This window comes from Sorex araneus, chromosome 3 (assembly GCF_027595985.1).
Source record: "Sorex araneus isolate mSorAra2 chromosome 3, mSorAra2.pri, whole genome shotgun sequence".
NCBI lineage: Eukaryota > Metazoa > Chordata > Mammalia > Eulipotyphla > Soricidae > Sorex > Sorex araneus.
The window spans coordinates 171723085-171749022 of NC_073304.1; the positions used below are offsets into that span (position 1 = coordinate 171723085).

The window sequence follows — 25938 nt, forward strand, 5'->3', positions numbered from 1 at the left end:
AGCGAGGAGAGAGAGAGCAAGGAGAGAGAGTGAGCAAGGAGAGAGAAAAGAGAGGAGAGACAGAGAGAAAAGTGAGAGAGAAGAGAGAGAAAGAGAGAGAGCGAGGAGAAAGAGAGAGCAAGGGGAGAGAGAGCGAGGGGAGAGGGAGAGAGAAAGAGAGAGCGAGGAGAGAGAGAGCGAGGGGAGAGAGAGAGAGAGCTCACTGGGCCCGGGAAAGAACCCAGCACAGGCTCTGCACGTAGGAAGCTCTATTTTTTTTGGGGGGGCACTCCTGGTGGTGCCCAGGGGACCCTGTGGGATGCTGGGGGTTGATCTGGATCAGCTGTTTGATCCCTGGCACCACACAGACCCCTGAACCTCGCCCAGGGTGACACTTGAGTGCTGCCAGGTTTTGCCCACCCACAATGGGTAACGGGCTGGGGGGTGCCAGGAAGATGCTCACAGGGCTGGAGGCGGCTTTGTGTGCGGGGGGGCGGGGGGACCCAGGTTTGTCTCTGCAGTGCCATAGCTGCCCCCACCCCAAGCACGGAGCCAGGAGGAGCCCCAAACAAAAGAGGGACATGGACCGGGTTTGAGACTCACTGGCGCTGTGGGCGGGCTGTCTGCCCACACACGTGTCCTCTGACACCTCTGAAAGGCTCGTCCTGTGGGTGCTCCTGGTTTGGGGTGTCTCTTGCTTTGCCAGGTGCTGGAGCTCGGTCAGTGCGTATAGGACCTCGGGTCTTTCACGGCCAGGAAAACACCCTGAGCTTCACAGAGCAGCAGCTACATTAGTGCCCGCCCCATCACCGTGGCCGAGCCCGGGAAAATGGGCACCTGGGCCGGGGGGTGGCGTGGAGGGTGGCATGTAGCCCCCAGCCCTTTCACCTCGGAGGCAGAGGGGCCCCAGCAATAGTACAGAGGGAGGGCCTTGCACACGGCCAACCCGGGTTCAGTCCCCAGCACCCCATAGGGCTCCCTGAGCACCGGCAGGAGTGATTCCTGAGTGCAGAGCCAGGAGAGACCTCTGAGCAGTGCCGGGTGTGGCCCAACCCCACCCCCCAAAACAAGAAGCATGAGGCAGTGGAAAGTGGGGGGTTCTTTCAGCACTGGGGAGAGGCACCCCAGAAAGAACACCTGCAGCCTCTGCCTGCAGAAAATTTTCGGGGCCTCCGGGGAGGGAGGCGGGTGCAGCGTGGCCGCCCTAGCAGGGGGAAGCTGAGCTGCCCAGGGTCGGGGGAGCAAAGGGGTCCTTTCTCCAAAGCGCCACGTGTGGCCGGGTCATTCAGAGCAGCAGTGGTGTTGGGGGGCAGGCCTGTTGTTTCTGTGTGTGGGGAAACTGAGGCAGTCACGTAGGGAGAGTTGGAATGAAGATCCAGAGCAGCCAGACCCCGTGCTCCCCCCCAGGTCCTGGTCTTGGGGGTGGGGGTGGGCGCGCCCTGCCCGTCCCCATGGTCTTCGGCAGAGAGAACGTTACCGTGCCTGTGTCCTGCTCTCTGAGGCACGCGATGCCTCTGGCCTCCGTCCACCGCCCATACACACGAGCTCTGCCGTTTCCTGCGGACCCGGCCTGCTGGCTTCCTGGGTGGGTGCAGGGCTGAGATGGGAGGGTGGCTCCAGCGCTCAGCCCGAGTCCCCAGGCCCTGGGACTGCGGGGGGCTATGGCGGGGGGGGGGGGGGGGCGGCAGCTCGGCTCTGGTCAGCCTTGGCCCAGTCTTGGCCCTGAGTCCCTGAGTCTCGGTGCCAACTGTTTCCTGCTCGAGGCTGGGACAGTAACCCCAGTTCCAGCTGCTCTGAGCCCCACTGTGACCCCGGGGAGCCGTCCTGCCTACCTACCCCCTGCCCCTGGGATGCCCGACGGTCCACCCACGCAGCCACAGGCATCTTAGGGCACCGGGGCTGGGGTCAGGCGGTGGCGCGGGCACACGGGTGTGGGAGCAGACTGGGCACAGAGCCAGAGGGTGCCTGGTGCAGGTGGGGGGATGAGGAGAGTGGGAGCCCCCTTCTGGGCACTGCAGGCCCCAGGTGCTGCTCTGGGAGGCTCCCTGGAGGCCGCCAGCTGTGGGCTTCTCCGCCCGCTCCCAGGGAGCCTGCAGATGACCGGGGCGCTGTCTTGCTGCCCTTCTCCCGGTGCACCAGCTGTGTCCACCCTCCCCCATGGTGTCCCCTGAACCCCAGCGTCTCTCTCGGAGCAGCGGCTGCCGAGGCTGGGAAGGTTGGGGGTGCGCCTGGGGCTGAAGTGCAGCCCGGGAAGGTGGGATGTGAGGATGTAGATGCCGACAGAGATTACCGGGTCCTTACGCCAGCCAGGTGAGGTCACCGCCATTGTTCCCATTAGAGGCGGGAAACTCCGCTCAGAGGCTCAGAGGCGTTAAGTAACTTCCCGAGGTGTGGCTGCAGCTAGTGACTGCGCTGTGTGCCATGCACGCGCGCGAGTGTGTGTGTGTGTGTGTGTACACATGCGTGCGTGTGTATGTGTGTGCGTGTGTATGTGTGTGCGTGCGTGTGTGTGCATGTGTACATGTGTGTGTGCGTGTGTGTAATTGTGTGTGCTTGTGTGTGCATGTGTGCATGGGTGTGCGCGCTGTGAGACGCAGCACGCATTCCTATAAACAAGCCCTCCCCCCCCCGCCCCTGGCCCCCTGACATCCCCCTGCCCCCCCCACCCCCCCACCCCGCGTACTTTTCCAGCTTTCCTGAGCCTCTGCCTGTGAATCCCACAGGGAGGCTGGGCCTGCTGCTGAGATAACATCGCAGGCGTGGGGAAGTTTGGCAGGTCAGGGCGGGGTGCAGCCGGCTCCCTGCTGGAGGGTTCGCGGGCTGTGCGTGAGAAGGGGCGGCTTGTGAGCGCCCGCGGGGCCGCGGGTGGGACGCACCTTCTCCTTGCCCCCAGTCAGAGGCCCTGGCGACTCAGACATCCACTTCTCCCAGAACCCCAGCAGCCTGGGCCAGCCTGGCCCTGCCCGCCACCCTCACCCCCCCCGCCCCCCACTCCACGACCCTTTCCCTGACACGACAGTCTGACTCCTTCTCTGGACAAGCTCAGCGGAGCTCGGGCTGGGGCGGGCAGAGTGAGCCGCTGGCCAGGGCTCGGACAGGTGCCGTGTCCATAGCTGGTTGGCCTCTGCTCTCCAGTCCCCGCGGTGGCTTCTGCTCGTGTCCCCGTGGCCCCCAGACCCTAGCTGCTGGGGCGTCAGGACGCGCCCGTGTGGGCCACTGAAACCCTGCCTGGCTCCCCAGCCCCAGGGCCCTGGGTTCACATCCTGTTTTGCTTCTTTCCTTCTTGGCAGCCCCTTCCCCGGCGCTGGCATCTTCCAGCACTTTCTCCGCAGACTCTGCTGGCAGGGGCCGTGGCGAGCACTCCCTCAGTCCTGGGTTTGAGTCTCTTTCCCACAGTTTCACCTCAGTTTCTGTCTCTGTACGATGGGTGGAGAGAGTCGCTGCTGCGGCCCGGGAGGAAGCCAGTGAGGGTCAGGGTCCCAGGAAGTCCATCACAAAGTGGCACCCGCTGCCCAACACAACTGTCTGGCCGCAGCCTTCCTCTGGGGGCCTTGGACCCGCCTCAGCCCCAGGTCAGGTGACCCCAGAGCACAGACAGGACACGTCAAAGGGCTGTAAATAAAATCCGACTTCTCATCACCAGGAGAGCCTTATTTCATCTGGGGGTGCTAGGTACTCCCGGAAGCAGTGCTGGCGGCCAGGGGCCCTGCGGTGTGGGGGTCAGTCTCCTGCATACAACCGTGCATTTCAGTCCTTTGAGCTAAATTTCCAACCCCCGAAATGCCCTTTGAAGCATCAGATCCAAGCACCATATCCAGGGACTCATTTGCTTAAAATGCATCTAATATTGATCTTCTTCTGGCGTTTTCTCAAAGGGCTTGGTTCCAAGTTGGTTTAAAAAACAAAAAAATCCCTTCCCTTTCCACTGTGGAGGTGGTAGTTTGTGCCATTGTTGGGGTCCAGCACCTCTGTTGTGACACGTGGGGGGGTGGACACTTTGCTGTGACACCTATGGACAGAGCCGAGGGGTGGACACCCAGGTCTATGGGGCAGTGCCAGGGCCCAGTTCTCTGCGGCTCTCGCCTCAGGCTTGCGGAGCGGGGCCTGCATGCCACGCAGCTCTTGCCAGGCTCCCGCTAAGGAATCTTATTGATTTATTTATTTATATTGGCTTTGGGGCCACACCCTGCAGTGCTCACCCTGCAGTGCTCGTGCTGACTCTGTGCTCAAGGGTCACTCCTGGCAGTGTGCGGGTGCCCCCACAGGGGGCTGGACACGAAACCAGGGCCAGCTCTGTGCAGGACCAGTGCCCCCTCCCTCGGGGGACCGTCGCTCTGACCCTCCCGCCAGGCCAGGGCTGTGGGCTGGCTCGTCGGAGGCAGAGGAAACAGGGATTTTCAGGTCTCTGTATCACTTGTAAACCGAGGCCTGAACAATCTGGTCACTCAGCCACTGGGGCAGTGAGCAGCGCTGACCCAGCCAGGCAAGCAGTGGAGCTGGTGCCCCGGCTCTGGGTAGAGCCCCGGAAGTGTGATGGGCAGGAAAGAGTGAGCTCTCAGGGCTCAAGGGCTCTGGCCAGAGGACGTCCTCGCCGTCAGCTCAAGGGGAAGGCAGGGCCACCGTGCAGGGTCTCCCCCGTGAGCCAGAACCAAGTGCCGTGGCACAGAGCGCGGCTGCCCGGCCAAGGGCGGCTGGAAGGTTCTGTTCTGGCCCATAACAAGGCGGGGGAGGGGAGCGTCGGGTGTTCGGGACGTGCCCCAGGGTCTGGCCACTCAGCAGAGGCCCAGCTGGATGGCTGCCGCGGAGGGACGGGGTCTGGGGCTCCCTACTCCTCCATGGGCTCTGGATCCCCTTCCCCCTGGTGTTCGGTGACCACGGAGACGCCAGGAGCCACTTTGCCTGTTCTGTTCCTCGTTTCCCTCGGGCCCAGACATCATTTGTGCAAAGGGCTCAGCACACACTTTGCAGGTGGGAACCCGGGTGTGACCCCTGGAGCCCCAAGGCCCCCCGGCACTGCGGGGCTGGCTGTGGCTGCTCACCCCACCCCTAGGTGTTTGTTCAGAATGGCTGAAGTGATGGCTGGGCCTGAAGGTAATGAGGAGCGGAACAGACGTACGTCTGGGCCCAGCTTTGGCCAAGTCCACCCCTGCCCTGTCCACACCCTCCCTGTCCAGACCCCTGGGACCAAACTCTCCGTCTCTGCCCCCCAGCCCGCACCCCTCTGCTTCTGCTGTGTGAGTCTGCAGGCTGGGGTCTCTGCGGTAGCATGTGGCCCTCCCCAAATCAAAGTGCCGGGGGGTTGTCACGAAGCCATGGGCCCTCTGCCATCTGGGGGCCATTTCCTCTTCCACTCTCGGCCCCGCCAGGTCCCGGGACAGGAGCTGGCCGGGAGGGGCAGGCAGGGTGCCGGGCAGCTCTGCTGGTATCTCCTGCCCCCGCCACTGTAGGCTTGGCTCAGCCAGGGGCATGTCCCTACTGGGCACCAGGGAGAAGGTTCTGGAAGCTTCCAGTGACTTCTCAAACAGGCCCCACACCCCAAGCCAGAACAGGCCCCTTAGAAGCAATGGGTTCCCCTGGCCCACTGAGTGTCCCTGGCATGGGTGGGGTGTCCCGGCACCTGATGTCTCGGAGACAGGCCCCGGGGAGTCTTCTGCTCCGGAGTGAGACAGAGTGACTCGGGCGGGCTTCGGGGGGCTCCGCCAGGCTCCCTTCATGGCTCCCTCGCTGCCTGCTGCAGGCGGGAGCTCGGGGGGCTGCTGTGTCTGGGGGGTAGAGGCGCGGCTACGGAACAGGCGGGCGCAGCCTCACAGGAGGAACTGAGTGTCTGCCGACGCCGACAGACTCGGTGTTCGCGCTCGACGGGTGGCAGTAACGACAGTGGCGTGGGACGGAAGGACGGTCTGAGGATGCCCATGCGCTGCTGGACGTGCTTTGCAATGGCAGATGGGGTGCAGTGCCATAAGGGGGGCCCTGTGGGTGCTGCAGAGCCTCAGCGCCGCGTGCGGGCCCACCCGGCTCCCACAAACACTCCGCTGGCGCCCACGGGGACCCTCTCCGCTCCTGCAAGGCGGGTGAGCCAGCAGCTAGACTTCCCCACCCCCACGAGTCCGCCGCTCTGCAGCTGAGGCGGGAGAGCCTGCGACACCCTGAGACACCCTGGCACCCTGCACCCTGCGGCCCTCCGCCGCGTGAGGTGTTCCCAGCCCTCCCCACCATGGAAACGCCCAGAAACCCCTGGAGATGAGACTTCATTTTGTTTATTTTGGAGCCTGCACCCAGCTGTGCTCAGGGCTTACTCCTGGCTCTGCACTCGGGGATCTCTCCTGGTGGGGCTCAGGGGACCCTATAGGGTGCGGGGGATCGAAGCAGGGTTGGCAAGGCTAATGCCCCCCCCCCGCTGTGCTGTCTCCCCAGCCCCATTTATTACTATAGGGCTCCCCTTCCCCCTCACAGACTTCTAACGGCCTTAGGCACTGACAGACCGTATGTGCAGACTGCTTTCCTTTTTATTTTTGTTTTCTTTACTCTTGGGGGGAGGGGAAACACTAGGTGATGCTCAGGGGTTACTCCTGGCTCTGCACTCAAGAGTTACTTCTGCAGGGGCTCAGGGACGCTATGGGATGCCGGGGATCAAGCCTGGGTCAGCTGCATGCAAGGCAAGTGCCCTCCCCACTGTGTCATCGCTCCAGCCCCTGATTTCCTTTTAAAAAGTTGATTATAGGTGCCACAACAGTGCTCAGGGGCCCATGTGGTACCCAGGACCAAACTCTTATGCCATCTCCCTTCCCTTCCCTCCCCTCATCTCCCCTTCCCCTCTCCTCCCCTCCTCTCCCCTCCCCTTCCCTTCCCTCTCCCTTTTCCTTCCCTCCCCTTCTCCTTTCCCCTCCCCCTCCCCTTCCCCTTCCCTCTTCCCTCCTTCTCCCCCTCCCCTCTCCTCCTCTTCCCGTTCCCTTCCCCTTCCCCCTGCACTTCCCCTTCCCCTTCCCCCTGTACTTCCCCTTCCCCTTCCCCCTCCGCTTCCCCTTCCCACTCCCCTTGCTCTTCCCCTTCCCCTTCCCCCTCTGCTTCCCCTTCCCACTCCCCTTGCTCTTCCCCTTCCCCTTCCCCCTCCGCTTCCCCTTCCCACTCCTCTTGCTCTTCCCCTCCCACTTCCCCTTCTGCTTCCCCTTTCTTCTCTCCCCACTCAGCAGTGCTCAGGGCTCACTCCTGGCCCTGCGCTGAGGATACTCCCAGTGGGCTCGGGAGACTGTACGTGGTGCCAGGTCAGCTGTGTGCGAGACAAGTTTCCTATCTGCTCTCCCTCATGAATACTTTCTTGTAAAAACAAACAAACAAAAACGCCTCATCATAGAGGGAAGAGTCCGGATCCTCCTCTCGGAGGTCACTACTGGGCAGTTGGCGTCAATGGGCTTGTCTCTCCGCCTTCTGTGCATCCCGTAGAGGAGAGAGAGTAGGGGCTCGGGGCTGGCCGAGTGCTCGAACGCAGGAAGCCCAGGTCCCATCCTTAACTCTCCATGGGCCCTGAGCACCCTCAGGAGTAACCCATGAGCACAGAGCCAGAGGTTGCCCCAAGCACTGCCAGCCGTGACCCCCAAATAAACCAGGAGGCAGTGAATCAATGTAGAGTTTTAAGGTGAAGATGATCTATATGATGAGCATGCACATACGCATGCACATACACACACAGACACACACAGACACGCACACATACACTCACATACACACACAGACACACAAACACACACAGACACAGAACACACACACAGACACACATACAGACACACACATACACACAGACACACACACAGACACACATGCAAACACACAGATACACACATACACTCACATACACATACGCTCATATACACAGATACACTCACACACATAGATCTATAATATGCTATGTGCATTCTTCTCCAACTTTCTTTTTTAAATTTGAAAGTAAAATGCCCAGTCCAAATAGAGCACATAACGTTCTGCTGTTTATGTGGCGTTTCACTTTTCCAGTGCCCGTGAGTGAGCATTGTTTTACCGTTGTGTCTTGATCTGTCTGTCTATGCAGGTTCTGATCTGCCAGTCACCCCCCACCCCCCGTCCCCCCAGGTCTACCTCACCCCTTTGCCAGATGACACCTGACTTGCACAGGGGACCACCCAGCCATCCGTCCCTCCGCTCACTCAGGCAGTTTATGGGGCGGGGTCTGTGCACAAAGTCCCGGGGGCTGTGTGTGTGGCCACGGCCTGGGCAGCAGGGGAGGCAGCCTCAATACTGGTCTTCTCCTGCCGCCCATCCGACTGATTTTTCCAGAGATACCCTGTCACCTCGTCAACTTAAATACGCTTCGAAGTTAGCCAATGCCTCCCCAGGATTTTTAAATACAAACTGTTGCCTCAACTTGTAGTTGATTTTCATATTCTAAGAAAACAAGTTTCACATTTGCTCTCCTAGTTGATCTTTCGATTTTTTCCCCTTCCTTATTTGTCGCTTCTCCCTGGGACGGGGACCTCCAAGCAATGTTCAGGGCACCAATGGGCTGCCGCAGCTATACTTGGGGCTTCGGGGGTCTGGGGACCTTAGTGCTGGGGGGGATCGTGGGGGGCAGGCGCTGAAAGGTCTTTGAGTTTTCTCCTCAAGTCCCAGATTTTGTAACTTTGTGTGTGTGTGAGTGTGTGTGTGTGAGTGTGATTGTGTGTATGTGTGTGTGAGTCTTTGTGTTAGGGCCATTCCTGGTGGTACTTAGGGGCTACTCCCAGCAAAGATGAGGACACCATCTCCCTCCCCAGCCCTTTTTTTTTAAACAAAATTTTATTAAAGAGGGGCTGGAGGGGCTGGAGAAATAGCACAGAGGGTAGGGTGTTTGCCTTGCACGCGGCCGACCCGGCTTCGATTCCCAGCATCCCATATGGTCCCCTGAGCACTGCCAGGGGGTAATTCCTGAGTGCAGAGCCAGGAGTAACCCCTGTGCATCTCTGGGTGTGACCCAAAAAGCAAAATAAATAAATAAAGAGGGGCTGGAGAGATAGTACAGTGGATAAGGCACTTGTCTTGCACAGACTGACCTGTGTTCAATCCCCAGCACTCCATATGTTTCCCCGAGCACTGCTGGGAGTGATTACTGAGTGTAGAGCCAGGAGTAACCCCTGAGCATCACCAGATGAACCGCAACCCTACCAAAAGCATTAGAAAACTACGATTTACAAAGTTATGGCTAGCTGAGTTTCAGACATGTAATGCTCCAGCATCAATCCCACCAATTGCACACACGCGAAACCAGTTTCCCCAGGTTTCTTCCTGCCACCTTGACAGGCGCATTCTGAAGTCTAGTGGTTGGAGTTTGGATCTGATGTTCTCAGTGTTGTTGAATCTGTGGGTTGGACATACAGCTCTACAGCTCCCCACAGCCAGTCCAGTGTTCGACCTTTCATACCAACCCCCCCCCAAAAATAAACCAAAAAAAACAAACACACACATTTTGTTAGTTTTGTGCATGTTACTGGCTGCCCCTGGTTCTCAGACAGATATTTTATAAGGACATGGGCCACATTTTCACCTAAGTTGCTGATGGCATTCCTAGCCAGATGGCACTTGAATGGAGGTGACAGCTCCAGGTGGTTGTGGCCCACTCTTTATTCACCCTACTACAGCCTATGTGACCCCACACTGGTCTCCAGAGAACAGACACATGCACATACATCTACACATATATTACACACATACAAATCAATGGGACAAAGTGTTTGAAAGTCCCTCATATCCAGGTACTTGTTGACAGAGGGTGAGTGAAGAGGCTGGAAGAGGAGGAGATGGGCTCCTAGGTGTCACTTGAAATGCATCTGCATGTGTGCGTGCACACACACACACACACACACACGCAAGCGCACATATACACATGCATACTCATGCACATGTGTGCACATGCATGCACACATGTACATGCACACAAGCACATATTCATATGTGTGCACACATGCACACACACATGGACAAACATATGCAAACATGCACACACATATGAGCCCACGTGCGCATGCACACACACAAACATACTATCAAATCCTTACACTCTTTCTTGCCACTCCATAAAAGGAAGAACCCATGTAGAAGGAAGTGAGCCTGGTTTGGTGTGATTCTTTGAAGTCAGTCTGAAAAAGCAGGCAGAGGGTTGATTCTGAATCGTTCAGGCCTACATCCAAATTCAGGTGACTCACAAGCTCTCTTGGGAAATCATTTGGATTTTGCTTTTTCTTTCTTTCTTTTTTTTTTAATTGAATCACCGTGAGAACAGTTACAAAGCTTTCAGGTTTAAGTCTCAGTCATACAATGATCAAACACCCATCCCTTCACCAGTGCACATGTTCCACCACCAAGAACCCCAGTATACCTCCCAATCCCACCCCCCCGCCTGTGTGGCAGATGATTTTCACTTTACTCTCTCTTTACTTTGATTATATTCAGTGTTTTGACAGAAAACCCACTATTATTATTTGGAATTTCCCCCAACAATCAGACCTGCCGAAAAAGCATCATCAGATCATTCGTTTTCCATTGCTGACAGTGAAGAGCATATGATGTCGCACAGCCGAGACAGCGGCTGCGCAGTTTTGGAATTCTGGTATTTTAGTAATTAAGTCCAGAGGTATTTCTGCCAGCAGCTGCTGTGTTCCGAGATTAGTTTGTGTGCCTCTGGGATCATGACCATTCAGGAGTGGAGGAGCCGTACGTGGGCGGCTGCTCGGGGTCCTGTTTGGGCGGGGAGCAGGGCCGGTTCCAGCCCCCCACCAGGAGATTTTCCGCACACCTCATCACTGCAAGCTCCTACCTCTCTGTCCAATTGGCTCTGAAAGGTAGTGGTCGCCATGCTGCTGCAAAGGGGAAAAGACCAAGGAACAAAAATCCTTCCCCTCCCAGGGCGGCAGGGAACCGTAGCTTAGTTCACAGTCCAGGAGCATTTCTGCCAGCAGCCGCTGAGTTCCGAGATTGGTTTGTGTACCTCTGGGATCATGGCCGTTCAGGGGCGGAGGAGCCGTTCCTGAACATTGTTTTGTATATCAGGAAAGGTCGTGCGGCCGCATAAGCTGCTGTGCAGTTTGGAGAAATAGTCCTGGTCCCCACATACCGGAGCCATGTTAGTAGAAGCTCAGTGTCTCCTGGATTCCATCTGGAGAAGGCGGGGAGACTGCACCTGCTCTATCTGGGGCACCCCGGGGGTTATCGGCTCGGTTTCGGGTCCAGAGCATTTTCCGGTGTGTGGTGCCCACCGGCCATGATTCTTCACTGCCTTTGTTTTTCCTTTTAATTGGCAGTGCTGGGACTCAAACCCCAGGCCTCATGCACGTAGGCAGGCCACACACTCCACTGGTGAGCCCCATCCCGGCCTCCCTCACAGTCTCGAAGTTCTGGTTCTTTCACTCTCTAAGCGTTGGAATCTACTGCCGCTTGCCTAGTCCCCCTGGCTTTACAGAGGCTTCGGCGCCTATGGGACAGACCTCAGGAAATGAGGAGTTCAGATGTGCAAAATCTCCCTATCGTGTTGGTGACCAAAACAGGCCTGGGTCCTCCCTGCCGGTCAGAGGAGCTTCCGCCCTAACCCCAGGCCTGGCTGGCTAGCTGGCACTTCCCTTTCCCACGTAGGGGGCAAGAGTCAGCGGTCCTCTGCCTGGGGGGCTTCTGAGATAGAATCAGGAGGGCTCCCCCAGTCAGCACCCAGCTGACGAGGAGCACAGCCTGAGCTGCTCCCCTGAGCCCAGGGTCGCAGCAGAGCCTCCTTACCCTGAGAGCCACAGCCTCGCTGATGCCTGACGGAAGCCAGCAGAGGCCTCTGGGTGCCGCTTCTCTGGGCTCGAACATCCATGTCAGAGATCCTGGTAAAAGCTCAGTCATCTGGGCTGTCTAGCCCTTACTTAGCAAGGGAAAGATGCAAACTAGAACTAGATAGAGGGTTCCAGAAGCAAATAGACCAACAGGAGCTGTGGGGAAAAAAATCAGTAAAAACTAAAAGCAACTGGGGAAAGCAAAGCTGGAAAAAAAAGAAAAGAAAAGAAAAGAAAACAGAAAAACAAAGTCAGGGCCCAGGTCAGTGGTGGCCAAACACTGCAGCTTCTGGAGGGCACAATTGCTTTTTGACAAACTCAGAATTAGGGTCGGAGTGATAGTACAGCAGGCAGGGCATTTGCCTTTTGTGCAGATGACCTGGTTTCGACCCCCGGCATCCCGTAGGGTCCCCCAAGCACCACAAGTAGTGATTCCTGGACGTAGAACCAGGAGTTCCCCTTGAGCATCACTGGATGTGGCCCCCAAACCGAAAACCAAACAAAACTCTGACAAAATTACCTTTCAGATGCTCTCTCTTTAAGGGAAAGTTAAGGCTCTATATACCTTCTGGCAAGATCACTATTCAAAATAAAGCCAGTGGAAATTTATCCTTGACCAAAATGAAAAGGCTTTGGAGCTCCAAGGGAAGACTATGGGAAGGCTTCCAGGGAAAACCCTGGGAATTTAAGAGACGCATTCAATCTCATGTCGGGTGACTTGAGTTTAACCCTGGCTCTCCTGCCAGTCAGCCTTGTTTTCAAGCTCGTGGAAGTATAAAGATTCTGAAAATCAACTGGGCCAGGTACCTCCCTCTATTCTGGACCCCAGAAGAGCGCCAGGAGCTTGGCGGGAGGGAAGATGGTTCTGACATAGGCAGGTAGATAGGGAAGGGCCCATGGCAATGGAATTCCCAGGAAATAATAAAAACCAATAGCCCTGAGGCTGCAAAAGCCCACCTTGTAGAAACAGGAACTAAGGCCTGACAAGCCCTTACCTGGGCCAATAGACCCAGAGAAGGCTGGACTCCCCCCACCCCCTCCCCAAAGAAGCTCCAACAGGAGCAAAGGCCAGAAGAGGAATTTCAAAGAGGACCATCAACCACTCCCAGCTCTACCCCTGGGCAACCACCCTAGAAATGGGCATTTTTTTAAATTTGCTTTTTGGGTCACACCCCTTGATGCTCAGGGGTTACTCCTGGCTCTGCACTCAGGAATTACTCCTGGCGGTGCTCAGGGGCCATATGGGATGCTGGGAATCGAACCCGGGTCAGCCGCGTGCAAGGCAAAAGCCCTCCCTGCTGTGCTATCACTCCAGCCCAGCAGTAAACTCTTACCTAGCTAGAAAGCCCCACGTGAGGCGCTACCAAAGCCACCTTGAACAAAGAAAGCGCGTGCATATGCTGCCCGAGCCCATATGCTGCTTGTGCCCATGTGACCAAGCATCACCCGCTTCTCCCCTCTTGAGATATGCCCGGGGCTCTCTCTGGAGAAGCCCGAGTTCTCCCCTGAGCATGTAACTCTCTCCCTTTGCTCTCCCTCCCCCCCCTTCCTCAAAGCCTCCAAATAAAAATCTGTTTTGACTTCACTGCGCGCCTACTCCTGAACTTCCTTTCTGTGAGATGGAGCAAAACCCTGGGAGCCCCGGGGAAGGCCTCGGACTGACTTTTCTTGCCTGCAAAGAGCAATTCCTTGCTCCAGCTGCTCCTCCAGCCCACTGGGAAATCAGGTGGCCGGGACCAACGGCCGTGCTGAGACCAGGCGGAGGCCAGGTGTGGCTCGACGGCCACCTCGTGGGGCTGGCTGGGCTCTGGCTGTGCCACTCAGGGGCTCATCCACAGACGGAGTCAGTCCTAGCGTTCCCAGCCTGTCCTCGGGTGGCAGAGGCAGACCGGGAGAAAGTGACCGTCTCTCCTCTCCGCCCACATAAGCCACCCCTGAGGACCCTCCAACTTCAATTCTCAGAAGCGAAAGTCTTGAGCCATGCTTGGGTCTGACCCCGGTGCTGGACCTCACGGGGCAGCTTCAGAGCCAGACACTGGCCCAGGAAATTCCATTTCGACCTGCTGCAGACTCAGCTGCCTCTAATTAGGGTGGGCCCCCCAGTAGGTGTGAAAATTCTAGGTGCCACTTGTGGAAACACTTGCCCCGGCTGAGCACCCCACCCATCCTGAAGAAGCAACATAGAGAGGCAGGGGCGGCACTAAGCACATTTTGGGAGCCCCCCAGGCCACCTCACAGAGTGGACAGGAGAAAGAGTCTGGGGTCCCCCCCCCTGTCCTCTCTGCCTGACCATGGCTCCTTATGTGAGTCTCCAGCCTGGGCCTCCCCCACATCTCCTGGACCCTGGACAGGCTCCTTCCCGCACAGAATTCTCACCCTCAATACCAGACAATCCGTTCAAAACGCTTTTCCACCCCCACGTGCTCAACAACCGCCACCACTTCCTCTGTTCCCCGAGCCTGAGCTCTCTGAGCCCTTCCCCACCCACCCCCAACCTGAAGCCAGCACAGAGTTCCCAGTACCCAGACTCACATGTTAACGTGTGTGCACTGTGTCCCACACGTGCGGAGAGTGTGCATGTGACGTGTCCCCACGGCGTTTGCTCACTCTTTATTCTGTGAGTTGCCTTTGCAGCCCCCAGTTAGATGAGCTCCGGCCCGGGGGTGGCCTCCGGGCCCTCCCGCCCTCTCTCTCCACCCCTTTGCCTCCCGAGCAGGGGAGAAAGCCGGCAGAGGCGCTCCCTGGGGCTAACGGCCCAATGCGGGCTTCGCTGCCAAGGTGCTTTCACAGCCAGACGGGTGCTTTATCTCAGCCCAAACCACCCTGGGCAGCGGCCGAGAACGTGGAGTGGAGGCTTGTATTTGCACTGAGATTTAATCTCTTTGCAGAAGGGGGTTAGGGTTACTGACAAGTCCCTCCAGCCACCAGAGAAGGGACCGAGATCCAAGTGTGGAGCAGAAGACAGAGCCAGGCCTGGGAGGGGCACCAAGGCCCCAACACCAGGGACGTGTGGCCGAACGATGGCCCTGGTACCGGCCCTGTGGCCCTCAGCTCTCTGGGCTTCAGGTGTCGTGGAGGCAGAAGGACCTCTTCCAACCTGAGGGGATTTCTCCCCAGTGCTTGCCAGGAGTGAGGCAGGGCGGGGGCGGGTGCTCAGAGACATAGGTGGCTATGAGTCGTCTTGATTTTTTAAATTTTGGGGGATGAGGGGTGTTTGAGCCACACCCAGTGATGCTCAGGGCTTACTCCTGGCTCTGCACTCAGGGGACTATATGGGGTGCCAGGGATAGAACCCAGGTTGGGCACTTGCAAGGCAAGTGCCTACCTGCTGGTCTATTGCTCCAGCCACAGTCTCCTTGATTTTTTTACTGATTTGTTTGGTTTTTTGCTTGGAGGTCACACCCAGCAGTGCTCAGGGGCTTCTCCTATCTCTGTGCTCAAGGATCTCGCCTTTCTTTTTGCCTTTTTGGGTCATGCCTGGGTGTGCTTAGGGCAGTGCCTGGCTCTGCCCTCAGGAATTAGTCCTGATGGTTCTTGGGGGGGCCATATGGGATGCGGGGGATGGAACCTGGGCTAGCAGTATGCTGGCAAATGCTCTGCCCACTGTGCTCTCCCCCGGCCCAGTCGCTCCTTATGGTGCTGGGGACCACGTGATCTGGGGAAGAGGGTGTTCCCGCAGCAAAGCCCGCTCCCAGCCCATGGTGCCACCTCTCCGGCCCCCCATGGAGACAGGTTGGGGACGGGGCTCTTGTGACCGCAGCACACACAGCAGGCAGAGGAGGCAGACAGCTCTGTTCCTCGAAGCAAAGCTCTTAGCGTCTCTGGCCTCTTCTGCGCATCGGACATCTCCCTGCGGAGGGGGGAGGGGAGTGTGCCCGGAGGTGCTTGGCAGACCGTGCGGGATTGGGGCTGAACTCGGGGCTCTGGCGTGCAAAGCCACCACCATGGCCCCTTTCTAAACGCCTTAAGTGGTCTCCGTCTCATCTCCTGCCCGGCTTCTGTGGAGGAATGATCCCGCCCAGGGACTGACTTGATCCACCTGTTAGCGGGCGGGTGGGCTGGCGTCAGACCCCCCCCCCGGGGTCGCTCCCCACCTGTGCTCGCCTCCTGGGGGTCTTTGGATCTTTCCCTCCACTGAGGAAAACGGTGGCTTTCCTGTGACTGCCGCCGGGTGTGTGCCAGTGATCCGAGGGGCCGAGGGGTCACAAACCCTTTGGCGGCAGACGCTTCCCAGGAGTCGCCACAGTGCTCAGAGACGGTCTGGGAGTTTGGGTCCAGGGCTGCACAAGGCTGCCCCGAAGCACAGCCCCTGCCACCGGGCGTCCTTTCACTGGGGCACAGCAGCGGCTCTGAGCCATGGAGCCCCAGGGGGCGTCACCCAGGAGCTGCCCGCAGAAAGGGCCTCCGCAGGGGAGTGAGAGGAAGGCGCGGTGCTGGAGAGGGATGCCACCAGCACCCCAGGGGGCCACAGGGGCTCGGCGCCTCGGTTCAGGTTGTTCATATCCAGGCACCAGGACACGCTGGGCGTCTCCTAGGGAGGGCGTCAGTGGGTCTGACCCCCGAGCCTGGGCTGATGGATGAGGCAGAGGGGGAGGAAACCTCGGGGGCTTCAGTAGGGTGGGGGGTCTACACACATCTGCCAGCCCGGCCATGCTGTGTGCTGAGGAAAGCCCCCAGTGATAGCAAGCTGACCTGCTCTCGTGTGTTCCTGGAGTCCGTGCCTGGGGAATGCAAGGCTGCGTCTGCAAAGGCTCTCCCCAGGAGGAGCGACTGCATGGCCCTGGCGTGCACACGCGCATGCACACACACACGCACACATATGCACACATAAGAATACATACACACATACACACATGCACACATAAGAATACATACACACATACACACGTGGACACATACACACACATAAAAATACACACATACGTACACATGCACACATAGACACATATAAAAGTACATACACATACACACACACACACACACACACACATACACCCCAAACCCCAATCCCATTCCTCCCTTGTCTATATGTTCAATGCTGTCAACGACAATTTCAGTGTGGCGGGGCGGAGGCTGCGTGGCCCGGCTGGCTTGGAGGTCAGACGGGTGACAGGGAAGGGCTGGGGGAGACAGGATGAGGTCCCTTGTCCATGCGCTGGCCAGGCCATCCCAAGAGGCAGGAGTCTCAACCTCTGGGGGCACCGTCCAAACCCCTGGGGACAGAGACAATGGCCAATCTGTCTTAGGCGGACTTTCAGCCCCGCTGACCTGAGCTGACCCGCCCACCAGCCCGTCCCACCACGGGGCCTTTATTTTAGGATATTTTCGTGAGCAAGATGTTTGTGAACACTTTATACATCAGTTACAAAACAGAAACTCTTCCCGACTGCTAGGAAGTAGTGGGGGGTGGGGGCAGAGAAAAAAAATTTAAAAAGCTCTTGCCTGTAATTGAAGGCAGGTTGGGAGATGTTCGAGCTTTGAAATTCTCCTTCTTGTGAAATGTTTATGAAACACTTTCCACAAACGAGTTATGCAACTAGGACAACACCTTTGATCGCGTCCAGCGCCCCTGATTTATTCATTAGTGCCGGAGAGGACCACGGAAAAAGGCCTGAAGACGCCCCCCAGCCCCACCGAGCCCGCGTCCCCCACCAAACAGGGGGCTGCAAGGGCGGTCCAGTTGTGCAGCTGGGGACCCCCGCCTTTTCCCTCCTGGGGCGCCCTCGCCTCCCTCCTTGCCCCAGACAGATTTGTGGCCTTGTGTGACGTTTGGAGAGAGAAGAAGCTGGAGCGGGCGGTGGGGAGGGGGGGACAGGAGCTCTGCTCGAATCCCTCTCCGGGTTTTGGGGGCGTCTCGGGGCCTCTGACATGGGCAGGAGCCCCGCCCTGCCGCTGCAGCGCTGTGAGGAGTGAGGCCCAAATGGGGGACCCCCAGCTCCCCCCAGGCCCCGTCCTCCCAGCGCACCTCCTTCTGATGGAGGCGATGTCAGGGAGTTCAGAGGGATTAGGAGAGATAATCTCCCCGATACCGCTTCACCTCTCTGGTCACTGCCCAAAACTTGACAGCACTTTTGCACAGCCCGGGAGGGGAGGGACGGTCCCTCGTCTGCTGGTCGGAGGGAACCCGTGGCGGCCGTGCCCCCCCCCACTGCCTCCCGCCCTCCGCCCCGGGGTCCGACTGGCCATCCCTAGCAGGGCCGGCGGAATCTTCCGCTCGCGTGAGAAGCGCCTCTGAGGGATGCTGGCATGGGTCGGCCCTGCTCCAGGCGGGCTGTGGCTGTGGTTGGGTTCTCACAAGTTTGGGGGAAATTGGGGTTTGGTCCAATTCGCCTCAGGTTCTCACAGAAGTCAGTGGGGATCAGACAGAGGCTCTCTGTATCTCCCAGATCCTCAGCCAACACCCAGTGGCCTGGACTGGCTCCAATCTCTCCCATTCGACAGCTGTGGAAGGGATTTCTGATTCGGGAAAAACGCCGTTTCTTCACATCTCCCGTCTCTAGGGTCCCGGGCTCGGCTCTCTGGAGGGAGAGCACTGACGCCCAGGGCACTGTCTTGTCCGCCTCTGCCCGCCCGGCCCCGGCCGAGCTCTAGAACCTGGCCATAGCCTTTTCTTGCCATTTTTAAAAATTGTCTTTTATTTTTTGAACGGGGGTGAGTGTGCCAGCTGGTGAACGCCATCCCCAACACCTCACACCCAGGGGTGCCCAGTTAGAATCTTTTTTTTTTTTGAAATGAGTTAAAAGTTGGCAAAATCAAAGCTCAGTCCGATGACAGGTGGGGATGTCAGGAAGCCCAGACTAGCCCCCAGAGGTTCTAGAAGGCTCTTCCTTGGCCCCCCAAAGAGCGGGGAGGGCCATTGATCCAGGAAGCAGATGAAAGGGCGCGTTTTCTTTCATGATGGCGCTGGTTTCTGAAATTAAGTGTTGCAGGGAGAGCTGGCACTGATTCTAACAGATAGCGCCAGTTGGAGGCAAGGCGCATGTTTTCGAGCACTGTCATAGCCCGGCTGCTTATCTCCCATGGTGCATAATGAGTCTAGAGAGGAGCCTCACTCGCGGCTGGGGCCCGGCCAAGCCGCCTGGGGTGGATCCACCAGGGTGATTTCACCTTCTCCCTCTGTGCCCCCTTCCTGCCTGCCGGCCCGCCCCTGCCCCTGCCCCTGCCCCTGCCCCTGCCCCTGCCTCGGGGAAGGGGTGCGCCGGAGCAGGAGGGGCCCAGGACCGTGGAGACCAGCGGCGGTCCCCAAACACTTGGCGTCAGGGGAACCCGCCAGAGCCATAAGCCATGCACGAGGTCGGCGCTGGTGCTGGAGCCACGGAAGTTCTCGATGGTCCGTCTCGAGCTCTGTGAATCCGGCTCACGACTGTTTGCTGGGGACCCTCATTTCTGTGGGGAGGAGGACGGCAGAGCTGAAGATGGCAATGCCAAGTGTGGGTGGGCGGTGCTGAGGGACCCGGGTGTGGGGCATGGGGGGGGCATGGCATGCTCCTGGACCTGGTCCCCATGACCCTGTCCCTCTGGGCTCTCCTGGGCTCCATCCCTCCCGGCCCTCTCTTTCCGAGCCCCTCAGGCGGGAGGACTCGCAGGGACACTGCTGGTGTGTCTGCGCCCCCTGGGCAGCGCCCGCTCAGTCTCAGGAAGAAGCAGGTGAGCAGCATTAGGGAGCAACTGCCTCTGAGCAGGACCAGACTCCATCCTGAGCCCTGTCCGGCGCCACCGCCGTGCCCTGCTGGACACGGTGGACAGATGCCTACAGGTCATGCAGGCCCCTCGCTCCCGGCCCATCTTTCGGGGCCCAGTTCCCTCCTGTGCCTCCAGAGTCACAACGAGGGTCTTCGTGCTCTCAGGGCTCTTGAGTGAGCCACAGCCCCGTCCTCACAGGGAGCTTAGGCCCGTGATAGGTCGTGCGTCTGAGTCTTTACTTGATTTGCTTATTTCTGAGGTTGGCGGGGGTGGGGGTGGTTGGGGTCACACCTAGAGGTGTTCTGGGTCTACGCCCAGCTCTGTGCTCAGGGGACCGTGGGGTGCCAGGGGTTGAGCCGAGTCAGCTGCAGGAAAGGCCTTTCCCGCTCTCTCCCAGTGTGAACCTTTAGCGGGTTTATCACGTCGGTGATAGCCCAGTGGAGCCCACAAAACCACGTGAAGCCAGAAGTGCCCACGGCCCCGCCAGGGGTTCCCGGGTGCCTTCTCAGGGGTGGCTTAGGCCCCTTGACCCCCATGCCAGCTACAGAATCATTGCTCTGTGTGCGAGGTGGGGTCCGGGGCATGCTCATGCTGAACCCACTTTGGTGGCTGGTGGCGTGCGGCAGCTACTCCAGGCACCTCAGACTACAGGTGGCAGTAATTGTGCAAGACACAGCAGGTACAGGGGACTGTCAGTATAGACCCCTGGGCCGGGAGGGCTGTCTGCAGGACCCACTCAGCAGCAGACGAGAACTTGGCTACAACCTGTGCAGGGCGGGGTGGAGCCCTGAGCACGCACTCCAGACTCCGAGGCGCAGTGGGGAATTGAAAACAGGGTAAGAGGGAACAGAGGATGGGGTGCCACCTTTTATTGATTTATTTTTGGTTTTGGGGCCATGCCCAGCAATGCTTAGGCTCGGGGCTTACTCCTGGCTCTGCACTCAGGAGTCATGCGTGGCGGTGCTCAGGGGACCATACGGGATGCCGGAAACCCAGGCCGGTGGTGTGCAAGGCAAACACCGTCCCCGCTGTCCTGTCACTCCAATCCCAGTTGCCCTCTTTTAAATTGGTGAGGTGGAGAGTTTGACAGTAGTATTCAGGGGACCAAAGACATTGGCATGTGCCAGGCCCTGAGGCCAGTCCCCAGCAGCGACATGTGGTCCTGCAAACATCTGAGTGGTCCACGAGTATTCCTGAGTCTGAGTGCAGAACCATCAGACCCCACCCACAGCATCTTTGGGTGTAGCCTCGCCCTAAACAAAGCACCATTTAGTGTCACCATCTTCTCATCACACAGAGCGGATGATAACGTGTGTCCCCAAGGGGGAAAGAGCATCATCCACCCAGAGGTGCGAAGTTCAGGGTCCTGAGGCTGTGGGCGCCACCTGCAGGGGCCCAGGAGGGCGTTGGGGCTCACGAAGGGCGAGTTCAAGGTGGTGTCTGCTGCAGTGGAGGCTCATGAGCACTGCTTGGCCCTGCTCAGCCTGCAGTGCTCGACTGTATCTCACTGAGGTTTCTCTCCACGCCTGTCCCCTCACGTGCCCCGTCTGCCTCCCCTTGCAGATTAAAACTGAGGACCTCAGCGACTCTCTGCAGCAGGCCCTCGCCCACCGGCCATGCCACTTGGCACAGGGACCTGCCGTGATGTCGGGGAACCAAATGCCTGGGGTAAATGCCTGCCCGGGGTGGGGGGCCCTGCCCATCCCAGGGGCGAGAGGACCCGAGCCTTCCGCAGCCTGGGCATGGGAGGGTGGGAGAGAGGGACTGAGCGGCCTGGCCAGGCAGGGGAAGCCGCGGGGGTGGAGAGGGGCCTCTCCGCCCTGGAGTTCAGCAGGTCCCGACTGGGGTCTGAGCACCCAGCCGGTGTCCTGGCGCACAGCAGGCGTGAGGGGAGGCAGGGCAGGAAAGGGGCCCCGGAGTCGGAGGGGCCCAGACGAGAAGGGGCGAGGTGCAGAGCCCCCGTCATGGTCTGGGTCGTGTGGAGAAGGACACATGTGCCCTCTGTTTCACGCCTTCACTCCACGAGGGCTGGGCTAGTCGAGGGACTCCAGGTGCCGCCAGAGTGATGGGCACACACCTGGGCACCCCGTGGGAGCGCTCAGACCCCACAGCACCGGGCAGGGCTGACGCTTGGCTCATCTCACACCCGGGCCCAAGCAGAGCCCTCCTGGGCCCTGGTTCCGGCCGGCCAGTCCCCTCTCCGGGGCTGGGTTGTACTCCATTGCTTGATTCGGAATGAGGAGCTGGCCAGGGTGTGGCTGCAGGCCTAGTCCAGATCATGGGACACACACACACACACTCACACACATGTGCACTCATTCACACAGTCACACACATGTACACAGTCACACGTGCACTCATATTCACACATAATCACACACATGTATATACACGTACACACATGCACTCATATTCACACATGCACACACATGCATACATATCCACATACAATCACACATGTATACATACTCACACATGCACTCATATTCACATATAATCACACACATGCACAGCCACACAGTGCACTTGTCATATATCACACATATGTATACTCACACACATGCATTCATATCCACATACAACCAAACACATGTATACATACTCTTACATATGTGTACTCATATTCACATATAATCACACATATACACACTTGTGCACTCTCGTAGTCACACATCACACATGCACACACATGCATTCATATTCACAATCACATGTATACACACTCACACATGTGCACTCATGTTCACACACAATCACACACATGTACACACAAACATCTGTACACAATCACATGTGCATATATGTGTACTCACACTTATGTACACATTCTCACACACACTCACACATGCACACTCACATATGTTCACACACACACATAAGAAATAAAGCAGGGTCAGAGCAATAGTACAGCAGGTAGGGTGTTTGCCTTGTATGCGGCCAACCTGAGTTCGATCCCCGCATCCCATATGGTCCCCTGAGCACTGCCAGGAGCGATTCCTGAGCACAGAGCCAGGAGTAAGCCCAGAACATTGCTGAGTGTGGCCCCAACCAACCAAACATCGAAGATGCTGTAAGTAACAGTGGTGTTGAGGGAGGAACGACGCTTGTGCCAGCCCCTGGGGTCCCAGAGGACGGGACTGGAGGCTGATGGGGACCGGGTGTGGCAGGAAGGTGCCTCCCCTTCCCCTCTGAGCCCCTGTCTCCCACAGGACATGACCTCCCTGCACCCTCTACAGCAGCTGGTGCTGGTCCCCGGCCATTTGCAGTCCGTGTCCCAGTTCCTGCTCTCCCAGACCCAGCCAGGACAGCAAGGTAAGACCCGGGGGTCGGGGCTGACTGGGCAGCAGGCGGGGGTGGGGTGAGCGCCCTGCCAGCCTGCACCAGGCCCTGGGCCTTCGTGCCCACCCGGCCTCTCAATTCTGCATGGACGCGAGTGAAGGCGCAGTGGGGCGGGGCGGGGGCGGGGGCGGAGCAGCCCCTGGAGCAGCCGCTGAACATCCTTGGAAACCTCTGCTTCGCTCCAGTAAGCGGGGCTGGGTGGCGGCGAGCGGCTCGGCACTGCCTCCCACAGGCCGGCGGCGGGGTTGCAGGGTCTCGCCGGGTGTCCTCTGGGCCTTTTCCCGCCCCAGCGAAGGGGCCTGCCTCCAGAGCCCGGCGGGCCAGGGGCTCTGCAGAGTGATTTCCCCAACCTTTGAAAACTTAACCCTGCGTGGCAGGTCGCCGGTGCCAGTGGGCAGCTCCGAGTGGGCTGTGTGAAACCAGACCTGGTGGTCCCTGGACCATCCCTCTGTCACCTGCCTCCACGCAGTCCGGCTGGAAGGGTCCTGGTTGCTCCTGCGGGCTGCTCCCTGGCTCCCTGGCGCCGGCCCCAAGCCCAGGCTCTCAGCAGCACGCCCCTGCCTCCTCGCTTCCCAGTCCCGGCCCCGTTACAGCCCTCATTCCCACGGCATCCGAGGGCAGCAGCAGGCTTGGACCTTGCGGTGTTTGTTTTGGCTGAGTAGCCTCAGAGCCTCGCGGTAGGACAGGAGCAGAGGGGCTGACTCTGTTTCCGTTTGGAAGCCCGGCGGGGAGAGGAGAAGGGCCCAGGTGCGGAACAAGATCAGCGTATGAGGCAAGACAAAACCCAAACAAACCCAGTCAAGAGAGATGGTGCAGGGGTTAAGGCACCTTGCATCAACTCTGGTGGATCCCCAACACCACGTCTGCTCCCCACGCACCGCCAGGGGCCACTGGGCACAGAGCCAGAAATAGGCCCTGAGCGTGGCCACGTGTGGCCCCCAAATAAAGCAACAAAAGGGCAGGGTGAAGGGGTACAGGGGCTGAGGTCTAGCCTCGCTCACAGCCAGCTCTGGTTGCCCTGAGTGCCTCCAGGAGTGATCCTTGAGCACAGAGCCAGGAGTAAACCCAGAGTGCCATCAAGTGTACTCCCACTCCCAACACCTCCTGCTCCCCCGAGCCCCCCCCAACAAAAAAAAGAAAGAAAGGAAATTTGAAGTCAAACTCAGTGATTTAAAAAAAAAATCACTAGCTGTGTGTTCTTGGGAAACTTAATCAACCTCTCTGAGCCCCTTCTTCCTCTTTCCAGAAATATTGGTTAAATCACCTCACCAAGTCTTTGAGAGTTACTTGAAACAGCACTTTGGGAAAGGCTTGGTCCTGCCTCAGGACGCAATCAGGACAGTGAACCGCTCCCCGGCTCCCAGTGCAGGCAGCTTCCCTTAAGAACCCTCTTACCTACTTATTTCCTAGAAAGGGCAAATCCAGCCCAGCTTCCTCAGACCGAGGCCCATGCTACCCCTCGGTCCCCTGAGCAACAGTAGCCCGAGGCAGAGTGACGGGGGTGAGCCACTCCCACACCAATTGGTGGCGCGGTGGCCTCACTGGTACAAGGGGACAGAACTGGCTGTGCCCTTCCTAGAAGGGGGGCAAGGGGTCATGAGCACCCCAGCCCACGCGTCGCCTGCAGAGGAGGGAGCCCTCCAGCTGACCCTCCGGCCTGGCCTGGCCTTTGCCCTCCTCCCTCGGCACTTCCTCCCTGCTTGCTTCCGCCTGGCCCCCTGGCCAGTGCCCACTGCCCTTTGGCGCTCTCCGGCCCCGTCCACCCGCCTTGGCGTCCCTCAGCCCTGCAGGTTGAATGGGCTTTGGCGCCATTCCAGCCTCTCCTGCAGGCCAAAAGGCATCTCGGCTCTCCAGCCGGGCCCCCTCCCCGCCCTCCCCCCGCCTCACCGCCTTCCCTCCCGGCCCGGGTCTCAGCTCTGCAGACAGGCAGGCGAGCAGAAGGACTGGTTTGGGGACTGCTGTTTACATCTGTTTATGCCTGTGTCTGGCTCGCCCCCGCCCGAGTGTGGCAATGCCTGGCAGTGCCCGTGGGGGCCCCTGTGGAGGGCTCGAGGTGGGTTGAGGGACCTGACTAGGTGGCAGGGGTGGGGCCACCTCTCGTGGTTCCCGGGTGGCCGTGTGTGCCTTCCTCGGACAGCCTGGACTCATTTTCTCTGTTCCCGTGTCCCCGCTCAGGTCTGCAGCCAAACCTCCTTCCCTTCCCGCAGCAGCAAAGCCTCCTCCTCCCCCCGCAGACGGGGCCCGGCCTGGCGTCCCAGGTAAACAGCCGCCCCTCTCCTCTGGGAATGGCCCGGTTTCCCCCCACCCTGCCCGTGGGGGAGCCTCGAGACCAGGGTTCAGGAGCACAGGCCCCTCCACACCAGCCCCGCTCAGGGCCTGGCCCCTGCCCTTCCCGTGGGCGCTCAGAGGCACACGGGGGAGGCGAGCCCACCAGCCTGATGTCCCCGCAGCAGAGCTGTCCGGAGAGCACTCAGCACATAGGGCGTCCCAGGGGTTGGGCTCCTCACACACCGAATACCTGCAAGGTCGCAGAGCAGAGGCCTCAAGCTACCCACCGTGCCATTCCTCTGGGCACCCTCTCCGTTCTTGTTTTTCCTTTTTGGGTCACACTCGGTGATGCTCAGGGGTCACTCCTGGCTCTGCACTCAGGAATTACTCCTGGCGGTGCTCGGGGGACCATATGGGATGCTGGGGATCGAACCTGGGTCAGCCGTGTGCAAGGCAAATGCCCTACCCGCTGTGCTATGGCTCCAGCCCCCACCCTCTACTTTAGACAGGCCTCGGCAGCAGGCAGCTGGGTGGCTGCCAGGGGGTACGGCGCCCAGGTGCTAGGGAGAAGGGGCTCCTCCTCCTCAGGCCAGAAGCATCCTCTGCCCCCCTGAGTGGCAGCCTGGGCTGTATCACAGCGGCCCCTGAATCTTCCCCCCACACCTCCCCACCCCGCTGTGGCTGTAGGTAAGGGCTATGCTGAGCTGCGTCTGCAGGCAGGGGACTGCGAAGGTCCTACTGGCCCTTCTCTGCGCGGAGATCCCCATCGGTCATCAAGGTCCAGCCTGGGGTGAATCTGGGAGTGCAGAGGGCGCCATCTAGTGGCTGGATGGGCGCACAGCGTCCTCTCTGCCGCCTC

The 25938-nt window shown here is 59.0% G+C and overlaps 1 protein-coding gene across 1 annotated transcript in view; it reads left to right on the plus strand.

The window, feature by feature from the left end:
* Nucleotides 1-25938, plus strand: part of POU2F3 (POU class 2 homeobox 3) — a 73092-nt gene that overhangs the window by 30975 nt on the left and 16179 nt on the right. The window contains exons 4-6 of the mRNA XM_004605090.2: nt 21036-21140; nt 22682-22784; nt 24987-25069. Coding sequence (XP_004605147.1) covers nt 21036-21140; nt 22682-22784; nt 24987-25069 — 291 coding nt within the window. The remainder of the gene's footprint in view (nt 1-21035; nt 21141-22681; nt 22785-24986; nt 25070-25938) is intronic.